The 10,767-nt window shown below is 46.2% G+C and overlaps 3 protein-coding genes across 3 annotated transcripts; 2 read left to right on the plus strand and 1 right to left on the minus strand.

Annotated features, from left to right (window-relative positions):
- Positions 1-374: 374 nt before the first annotated feature.
- LOC308106272 (F-box DNA helicase 1-like) lies at positions 375-3,869 on the minus strand (the record flags this gene model as incomplete). Its single annotated transcript, XM_080457324.1, has 1 exon — positions 375-3,869. One exon carries the CDS (start codon positions 3,867-3,869, stop codon positions 375-377), a length of 3,495 nt encoding a protein of 1,164 aa, XP_080313450.1.
- Positions 3,870-5,087: 1,218 nt separating this feature from the next.
- On the plus strand, positions 5,088-6,566 carry LOC308106273 (ubiquitin carboxyl-terminal hydrolase MINDY-1-like; the record flags this gene model as incomplete). Its single annotated transcript, XM_080457325.1, has 1 exon — positions 5,088-6,566. The coding sequence occupies one exon, from the start codon at positions 5,088-5,090 to the stop codon at positions 6,564-6,566; it is 1,479 nt and encodes a 492-aa protein (XP_080313451.1).
- A 1,141-nt stretch (positions 6,567-7,707) lies between these two features.
- On the plus strand, positions 7,708-8,757 carry LOC308106187 (ubiquitin carboxyl-terminal hydrolase MINDY-1-like; the record flags this gene model as incomplete). The annotated part of the gene is made up of 1 exon (XM_080457247.1): positions 7,708-8,757. Exon 1 carries the CDS (start codon positions 7,711-7,713, stop codon positions 8,755-8,757), a length of 1,047 nt encoding a protein of 348 aa, XP_080313373.1. The 5' UTR covers positions 7,708-7,710.
- Positions 8,758-10,767: the final 2,010 nt, after the last annotated feature.

Below are 10,767 nucleotides of genomic sequence, written 5' to 3' on the forward strand. Positions count from 1 at the left end.
TAATGGTCCTCCTATGCGACACCAAATGCCATTCGTAGCATTCTTGTGTAGAGGCCATCCAGGGCCTTTTCCTGCTGTACTGTGAGCGTCCATCTCTCGGCCCGTGCATCTATACTGACTCCATTGTAGCCATGAATAGCCACCTCTTCTGTTCAGTGGAAGCAGTCCATGCACCAAGATATTTGTTGGTCCTTGACCACCTCAAGCACCATCCCGTTGGCAGTGGCAATGGTTTTGTCCTCTGTGTTAAATGCCATGCCATTACGGAAGAAAAAGAGGAAATCATGCTAGAGACACTCACAAGGTTGGAATCGGTTATGAATCTGTTCATTCAGATGTTGACCAACTTGTCAACATTTTACCAGTGGAGAAATCTACAGTTGCTCTTGTGTTTCAGGCTGGTTGAATATCTTGTCTGTCTGCAGGAATGCGGTTGGGCCAATGCGCTGCCACACACACCTCTCACACAGTGGGCCTCCATGGTCCACACTGTCCATATATCTCATTGGCCGTTTGCACATGGCAAACGCTGAATCGGTCATGATAAAGTTTCCACATTCTCGGACGGAGCATTGTGGAGGCTGGCCCTCTTCCGTCACGGAGCTGATCATTTCTGGCTTCAGGAAGTACTCCCCAGCCTGAGTGAGAATGTTGCAGACTGTCTTGTTGAGAATCAGGGAGGTCTTGGCCCGGGTCACTGCCACATACAGCAAGTTCCACTCATCCTCTGGAATCCTATTCCATGAGAAGTCGTTCATTCGCCTAAGGTTGTGTCTGGCACAGGGGACCGTGTCAAAGTCATCTGTGATGATCACAGTATCAAACTCCAGACCTTTGGCCTTGTGGACTGTTCCCAGTATGAAGTCTGCATTACGTATGTCACTCTCAAAACATCTGTGGAGGCGTTCTACCAGTTCGGGGATGCGGGTGGGGTACTTTTGCACTAAGGCCAATTTGGCCTCTAGCTCATGGTCCTCAGTCTCTGAGGCATACATCTTCAGGCCAAAAAAACCCTTGGCCTGAAGACATATGCTACGGATGAAGCTGTCTTTAATGGCTATGGGTTTTGTGTTGGTGCCGCCTGACATCATCAGGTGCCATATATCCAGAATTTGCCTCAGTGTAAATTCAATTCCTCCAACAAAGTGAATCCTGCAGCACGGGTTAGCATCTGTGAGCCGCACAGCTTCGCTGAACACACCGACATTACTGCGAGCCAAAATGGCCGTCTTTCCCCGCACAGACATGACAAATGGGTCCGTGCTCTCGTCACAAAAGCGACCCGGCTGGTTTCCTCCCACTAGAATCTCCTTGACATTCTTGCACACTTGAAGAATGGTGGCGCCTATGTAGGCAATCTCAGCACCAAACCTAAAGCTCTGTGTCAGGTAGTATAGGTGCGTGTGCTGCACAATGTGCAGTGCGTTGACTGCCCCCCGGAAGGAGTAGATCTGCTGGTGGGGATCTCCAACCAGTATCTTCCCACAGCGCTGAGACAGCAGGATGTCCATGATGACTGGAGTGCAGTCCTGTGCCTCATCTAAGAAAATGACATCAAAGTCCTCAGACAGACATGGTTTCTCGAGTTGCCACAACTTCAGGTAACCGTCATGAGTCATGAAGCACCTCCTTTCGTTGGGATCTTTCATTTTGTTCCAGATATTCTGCGCATCCATCACATATTCCCTCTTTTTCTCTTGGTCTAGGTTTACTATGACTCCCTTGTTGTTTTTGTAGGTTTCGGGGACATGGCTGGTGGTGATGCATTGGTCCGCTGAGGCCATGTAGGCATTGAGAGTCAAAGTCACAACCTTGGCGTGGGAAAAGCCACTGCGGCCTTTGGGCAGGACCTGGGTGATATGCAATGCCTTCAGGTTGGAGCTCAGTTTCTTTTTGTACTTTCTGCCAACATCAAGTGCATGGAATGCCATGGAGTGGATAGTCCTGCAGACAACATGGTTGGGGAAACACACTGCAGTGGCCACTGACCTGTTGAAGGCCACGTAGAGGAAGCGGCGGTCTCGCCATTTTTGGGCGTACCTCACCAGGGTGGAGGTCTTTCCCGTACCTGCAAAGGCAATGATCTTGACCACGTGGTTGTTGCTGATGTCATGACTCAGGATCTTATGTTGCTCATCGGTCATGTGAATCTGTGGCCCGCTGTGATTGGCGTGAATTTGAGTGGGCGAATTCCTTATCAGGTGAAGCACATGATAAATATTGTAGTGCAACCTGTTACTGATCCAGATACCGTTTCTATCCATGGCAAGCAGGAATGTGGCCATCTCATACAGGAACTCTGCTATGGCCCTGTGAGTCATGGTGCCCTGGAGATGAGACACCAGTGCCTGCACGTCCTTAACCGTTTCACTCAGCAGCAAAATCAAAGCCATTGCTGCATAGGCATTATGAGCACTGTCTTGGATTTTTTCAAATCTGACCATGAGGCAGGCCTCGGCCTGGGGAAATAGACTATGTTTCCTAACACACTGTAGAACATCTTCAGGCCTCACCTTCTCACCAGGCTCATGTTGAGCCATCAAAATGACAAGTTGACACACACTCTGTTGTGTGTCATTCGATTCTAGAAGTATGCCACTTTCTTCAAAGACAGTCCTGACAGCGTCAATTGTATCTTTGTCTCCCATCAGATACCGGTCATACCGCTTCTTCCGGGGAACAAATGTGGGGTCTTCCTGGATTATGTCATGGGCGGTGTGGTGGTACAGGTCCCTGGCAGGGACCTCCACTGGCAGATCCTTTGCACAGTCCTGGGGCTCTTCCATCTGCTGCACCTCGTATTGTTCCAATTCTTCTCTTTCTATTTGGCTGGCGTTTTCTGGGCTCAAAGTCAAGACACCATCGCCATGGCCATCGTAACATCGCTCAAACTCGTCATCATCCCCAAACATTTCCGTTGTCATCCCTTCTAAATAGTCAATTTCCTCCTCATCCTTCAATGGTGTGGTTGGAAGATTATTGCAGTGCTCAAACTCGTCATCATCCCCAAACATTTCCACTGTCATCCCTTCTAAATAGTCAATTTCCTTGTCGTCCTTTTGTGGTGTGGCTAACAGATTGACATAATCATCATCATCTTTATCCTTGCCCACCTTGTATTGTTCAAGTTCTTCTCTATTTACCCGGTTGGTGTTTTCTTGGCTCAAAGTCAGGACACCATCGCCATTGCCATTGCACCATCGATCAAACTCGTCATCGTCCTGAAACATTTCGACTGTCATCCCTTCTAAATAGTCAATTTCCTCCTCGTCCTTTAATGGTGTACCTAAAATATTGACATCATCATTGTTTTTATCCATGCCCACCTTGTATTGTTCCACTTCTCTTTCTACCTGGTTGGCGTTTTCGTGGCTCAAAGTCAACACACCATTGTCATCGTCCCATCGCTCAAACTCGTCATCGTCCCAGAACATTTCCGCTGTCATCCCTTCTAAATAGTCAATTTCCTTCTCGTCCTTTAGTGGTGTGGCTAGCAGTCTGACACCATCACCAACATCCTCATCGTCCTCCACCTTTAGCTCTTTTTTAGGAGTGACCTCTCTTCCAAGTCCTTGTGATTGTGAAGTGGTGCACTGCTGGAGAGATTTCCATGGGCTGGAACTGATTACATTTGTCACAGAAAAGAAGTCGATGATACCTCTTTGCTGTTCATCAGGACCCTCAAGTTTCAGCTTCTTTGAGTGTGTCCTGGAATAGTGTCCTCTCTCGGGATCATAATTGCGGTTCCTGTGGGAAAGATTATTGGTCTGGATGAGGGCATCGGTGCCTTCTGGACTACTCCCCAAACTGCCACAATCCTCTGCATTGAGGCGTCTTTTCTTGGCATTTTGTTTAATGGCACTTTCCATCCTTACTTCCCCACTCTCTCAATACCATCAAAGCAGATGTCCAAATATTTACAATTATAAAGGAAACCTGAATGATAGGTGACTGACGTCATAGACTGGCCACTTGAAGTTTGAGATCCACATTGGAGCCATGCCGTTATTAGTTATTAGACCCCATCTTGTTTTAATTAGTAAATTGTTATTTAAGTAAAAAAGTACAGGTGAATTTACGTATATAGCGCCTTTATCCAAAGCGCTTAATATGTGCATTACATTCACATGTAGTTGTTACTTGAGATATGTTATAGCTTTATTTGTGTTCTCAACAGCCAAAAAATCTTAAGTCCAAGGTTGTGTCTTAATTCAGTCACTCATTCACTACTCCCTCACTACTCCCTAAATAGGGAGTCAGTTGTAGAGGACTATTGAACTCATCGACAAAATAAAAAAACAATTTGAGAGTTCGGACACTTCGGTCGCCGTCAATTACTTCATCACTGTCGCACAATTAGTATTAATATAAAGGGAGTAGGGAATAGATGTCGAGTAACAAGAAAAATTGCATTTGCTTTTGGCTTTTTCTTTTAGGCAGAAGAGGTAAAGGGTCAAGTGAGACCATCCGCTCGGACGTGCATCTCTGCATTTTTCTACGGTCGTAATTTGTCATAAGAAGATAAACAATTCTTAACTTTTGAAAGTGCCCTGCTCGTCCAACAAACTTAAAACAAACTTAAAACAAAAACCCGGATTGACCAGCACCTTCTAAAAGTCTGCACTGACCTTTTGGTTTTCAGTTTTAAGAGGCAAGAGGCTAGCCGTCTATGACAGGGTCAGTGTGTGTGTCTGTCTGTCCAGAAGTAATCTCATAAACCACTTGACCAATCAGTGCCAAGTTTGTATGCATTCTGCCAGTAGGCCACAGAATGCTTTCACGTTATGTTTTATAGTTTTTGTAATATCTTTGAAAAATGTTATAATGGAAGTCAAAGGGGTTGTGATCATGCTGGAACCTTGCCCAAATTTGGAGTCATACGCCATAGATACGTCATAGACGACTGAAGTCATAGGCTGGTCACATGAAATCTGACATCCACACTGGAGCCACATCATTGGCAGTTTTCTATTTGTATCCAGATAATTGTCCTGCTCTTGTCTCAGGTGTGAAGACACCTGAGACAAGCGTTGTCTTTGTCAGACAACGCTTCAAAAGGCCTTGAACCACTGTCTCTTTCCATAGCAATGGAGGGGCAGAGCCACAACTTAGGAGTTGGAGACTCCGATATCAACAATCCTCTGCCTACCAAAGCTGCCACAATACAGGAAGTAACACAACCCATGCCAGAAGCAATGCCTTTGTTGAAGAATGGAACGGTGCCTGTCGCCACCACCGAAGAGAGTTTGTCCATCCTGCTGAGCCAGATGAAGATTGACACAGACACAGAAACAGATGTCGACCAGGACATGGAGGTGGACCAGGGACACTCCACAGAGTCTGCCTCCCTCTCTAGCCCAAGCCTGGAGCTGTCGGATGGGAACATAGCCACAGGAAACTCCCAGGTTGTGGATGAAGCCCAATCAACATCTTGCCCTACAGTGGGGGCAGAGGGAAGATCTCCCAGTCTGAGAGCGGAGGAGGAGGTTATGGGTGCTACTGCTGCTGATGGGGGCGCTGCTGCTGCTGGTGCTGCTTTGGAGATGGAGCCGTGCATGCCGGCCTATTACATGGTGAAGTGGATCACATGGAAAGAGAAAAAAACTCCCATCATCACCCAGAGTCAGAATGGACCCTGTCCTCTACTGGCTATAATGAACACCCTGTTCCTACGATGGAAGGCCGTACTCCCACCTCAGACTGAAGTCGTCACCACTGAAGACCTGATGGAGCAACTGGTAGCATGTGTGTTGTCTGTCACACCCAGAGAGAACGCAGAAGGAATGGAGCTCAACTTCCAGCAGAACATGAGTGATGCGATGGCCGTCCTTCCTAAACTCTCTACAGGTCTGGATGTAAACATGAGTTTCTCAGGGGTGTCAGACTTTGAATACACTCCAGAGCTCATCGTGTTTGACCTGCTGGTCATCGCATTGTACCACGGCTGGCTGCTCGACCCACAGAGCCCAGAGATGGTTTCAGCAGTAGGGAAGTTGAGTTACAACCAACTGGTGGAGAAAATCATTGACTGCAAGCATTCAACAGACAGTAATAGAGTTAGAGAAGGCCTGATAGCAGAGAAGTTTCTGGAGACCACAGCCACTCAGTTGTCGTACTACGGTCTACGTGAGCTGAACTCCTCAGCCAGAGAGGGAGAGATCTGTGTGTTTTTCAGAAACAACCATGTCAGTACCATGATCAAACATCAGGGACATTTGTACCTGTTGGTAACGGACCAGGGCTTCCTGCATGAGGAGCAATTGGTTTGGGAGTCTCTCCACAATGTGGAAGGTGATGGGAACTTCTGTGACTCAGAGTTCAGACTGTGTAGTCCTCCTGAGAGAGAGTCTGACACGCACACCAAAGACACCCTGCAGCAACAACAGAGACAGATAGATCAGGACTACCTGGTAGCCATGTCCCTTCAGCAGACACAGGAAGTGACCTCTGATCCATTGAGCGACCTGGAGCTAGCAAGACAGCTACAGGAGGAAGAATATCGTCAACAAAAACAACAACAACAACAACAACAGGAACCACAATCACAGGGACCACAATCACAGTAGACCACAGAAGTACCTCCACTCATATTTTTTCACGTTTTACACTTTTTGAAATATTTGATATTAATTTTATAATGTTAAAGTCAAAGGGGCTGTGATCGCGGTGAAACCTTGCCCAAATTTGGTGTCATACGTCATAGACACATCATAGAAGACTGATGCCATGATGATTGATGTCACTGGCTGATCACATGAAGTCAGAGATCCACACTGGAGCTACATCATCGACAGTCTTCTATTTGTAGCCAGATAATCATCCTGCTCTGTGTGAAGACATTGTTTATTACATATTGTTTATTTTTTGTATACTTGTACAGTATCAGAGATAGACTCTAGTATAGTGTTCATAGGCAACTAAGGCCTTACTTCAGTTGTCAATATTTATCCAAGAACTAAGGTGGAGGCTAATACCTTTTCAGCTATGACTGATTCCAGTACGGAGCCCCAAGGAGTGGCTCTGCTGATCTCAGACAAACAGGAAGACTCTTCACCGGCAGAGAATGCTTCAGAAGACCTTGACCCACCCTCTGTTGCCATCGCAATGGAGGGGCCGAGCCACAAGGCAGGCGAACTGTCAGGTGTAGGAGTTGAATACTCTGACTCCGACAATCCTCTGCCTGCCAACGCTGCCACAACACAGGAAGCAACACAACCCATGCCAGAAGCAATGCGGTTGTCGGAGAATGGAACAATTCCAGTCACCACCACAGAAGACAGTTTGTCTGTTCTGCCGAGCCGGATGAAAACTGACACAGACGCAGAGACAGGTGTGGACCATGAGATGGAGAACCCCTCTGTGGACCAGGGTCACTCCATAGACTCTGCCTCCCTCTCTATCGCCAGCCGGGAGCTGTCGGATTTGAACTCAGCCACAGGAAACTCCCTGGTTGTGGATGAGGCTTTGTCAACATCTTGCGCTGCTGTGGGGGCAGAGGGAAGGTCTCCCAGTATGAGAGCGGAGGAAGAGGTGACGGGAGCTACTCCTGCTGCTGATGGGGGCGCTGCTACCACTGTGACTGTGGGGGCAGAGGGAAGGTCTCCCAGTATGAGAGCGGAGGAAGAGGTGACGGGAGCTACTCCTGCTGCTGATGGGGGCGCTGCTACCACTGTGACTGCTGCTGGTGCTACTTTGGAGATGGAGCCGTGCATGCCGGCCTATTACATGGTGAAGTGGATCACATGGAAAGAGAAAAGAACTCCCATCATCACCCAGAGTCAGAATGGACCCTGTCCTCTACTGGCTATAATGAACACCCTGTTCCTACGATGGAAGGCAGTACTCCCACCTCAGACTGAAGTCGTCACCACTGAAGACCTGATGGCTCACCTGGGAGAGAGTGTGTTGTCTGTCACACCCAGAGAGAACGCAAAAGGAATGGAGCTTAACTTCCAGCAGAACATGAGTGATGCGATGGCCGTCCTTCCAAAACTCTCTACAGGTCTGGATGTAAACATCGGTTTCTCAGGGGTGTCAGACTTTGAATACACTTCAGAGCTCATCGTGTTTGACCTGCTGGACATTGCATTGTACCACGGCTGGCTGCTCGACCCACAGAGCCCGGAGATGGTTTCAGCAGTAGGGAAGTTGAGTTACAACCAACTGGTGGAGAAAATCATTGACTACAAACAATCAACTGACAGTAACAGAGTTAGAGAAGGCCTAATAGCAGAACAGTTTCTGGAGTCGACAGCCACTCAGCTGTCGTACCACGGTCTATGGGAGCTGAACACCTCAGCCAGAGAGGGAGAGATATGTGTGTTCTTCAGAAACAACCACTTCAGTACCATGATCAAACATCAAGGACATTTGTATCAGTTGGTAACGGACCAGGGCTTCCTGAATGAGGAGCAATTGGTTTGGGAGTCTCTCCACAATGTGGAGGGTGATGGGAACTTCTGTGACTCCGAGTTCAGACTATGTAATCCTCCTCAGATCGCACCTGACACACATATCAAACACACACCGCATCAACAACAGACACAGATGGATCAGGACTATGCGGTAGCCCTGTCACTTCAGGAGACTCAGGAAGTGACCTCTGTTCCATTGAGCGACCTGGCGTTAGCAAGACAGCTACAGCAACAACAACAGGGACCACAGTCACACACACAACAGGTTAGAGGTCAGGTGTCAGGCCAGCGGGAGGGAACCGGAAGACGACGAAAGAAAGACTCTGACTGTGTGTTGTTATAACCTGTTACAGTATAACCTCTCTACCTCCTGCCCGCAACGCATGAGCACGCGCACACACACAGAAAGACAGACAGACAGACAGACAGACAGACAGACAGAGCGTGTTCCAGCCAAGCCACTCAATGCCAAACTAACCTAGAGAGACACTACTGCCAAAGTACTTCCTGTAAACAACAAAGAGACAGAAAGACATAAGACGGAATAAGTCAACCAACACAGGCAGGTCTCGACCAAGCACAGCAGGGAATGGTAGATTATCCATACAAACATTTAGGGGATAGGTCTTCCCTTGTACCTTGATGTACATATGTGCTGTTGGATATGGCTTTTCATCTCCATGCACACAGCAAACAGGGGTAGTCACTCTCTGTAGTGTTGATAATGTTTAGCTGTACAAAATGTCTGTACTAAGGTCTGGTCACAGCTTGAATCAATGAGTGCCTTTAGGTGCAGGCCTCTGGTGGGATTTGATTTGATTACAATGTATCCTAATAGGTATTAATGGTTGAAATTGTAATCATGTGATTTGCATAATAAATGATGCCTGTAAACACTATGTATAGGTCACTTCCGCCTAGGCGGTTTATACAGTGACGAAGGCCTATATAATACGGGTCATAACACATTTGTTTGTGTCCTGTGAGTGCTGCTGCAGCAAATTAAAAACATAAAAAATGTGAAGTGACGTTCAACTTGTGAGTGCTGTTCTTTTGAAGTTCACCTTTAGGCTTTTACCATTAAAGGTAGAATAAGCGATATTATTTGGTTACGATAAGTGTTAAATAAATAAATATATATAGCCTATTGTCATAGTCTCTCCAGCTCTTTAGTAAACTGAAAATGCATTTTCCAATACCAATTTTATCCAATCAGGAGAGAGAACTCACACAGGATACAGATTAAAGTGAAATTGGAAGTGATGACACAAAGAAATGAGGAGACAAAATTGGAAATGGAACAGTGTAAAATTGATGATAAATGGGTACCCTCTCCTGATTGACTGGAATTTGGCAACCCACCTGAACATGTATTTTCTGTTTATTAAAACAGCTGAAGAGACAGGGAGACCCCTATTACTGAACATACACGCTATAGCAATGATAACTATCACAGTATAGAGCTTTAACCTTTTAAGCAAAGCATATCACCCAACCTTTAATATCAATGGAAGTAATTTTTGCACATAGGTCAACTCTAACTTCAGTTTCCACATTCCATGGCACAAAACATATTTGAGAACACTTGAATGAGTTTTGGCGGCACATTGGTTTTGTATGACCTTCCATTCCACATAGATAGGAGGCTTTGAGGGAATATTCGTTGGCTGGCTCTCCCACACGGTAGTCTTACCCACTTGTGTTTGGCCTTTGGTGGTACTGAGGGGCTGGCTTACAGTTATCCTTCCCTTCCCATGTGGTCTAGCTCCATGGCTGCCCCTTTCTCCGTGCACCCACAAACATGTCAGGTAGATTAGTGGCCTCAGCAGCGGAACCTGGATTGTGCTCTTTTATGCATACCTATAACTCAGGAGAAAGCATTCTCCAGGATTTCCTGGACGGTTTTACCTTATTGGGAAAAGTTATAGGGCCCTTAAAAGAGGTCAACAAAACACAAAGTTACTGAAAATATCACAAAACAAGATGTGAACGCAACTAACAGACCTATCAGAATGAGACATGAGGGAGACTTATATAAAACCAATAAATACTAGGCATTAACCACACAAACCCCGATCCTCACTTTATCAGAGTTCTTGGTATGGTTTTTAGATTAGTCTCTGCATAAAAGCTGGCTACACCCTCAGCCCCATCTTCTTCCAGGAAGAAGCAGCCAGGTAACTCAAAACAAAGATAAATGAATTAACATAATTTAAACCAATAACTTAAACAATAATTACAAAATGTAAACAAAATGTTAATGTTGTCTTAATAAACATTTCTAAAACAAAACAAGCTGGTTGTGTTTTATGTATTTTACGTCAATGAAAAAGTGGTAGTGGCATTGGTGAGT

This window comes from Gymnoscopelus braueri (genome assembly GCF_963280865.1).
Source record: "Gymnoscopelus braueri genome assembly, chromosome: 18".
Lineage (NCBI taxonomy): Eukaryota > Metazoa > Chordata > Actinopteri > Myctophiformes > Myctophidae > Gymnoscopelus > Gymnoscopelus braueri.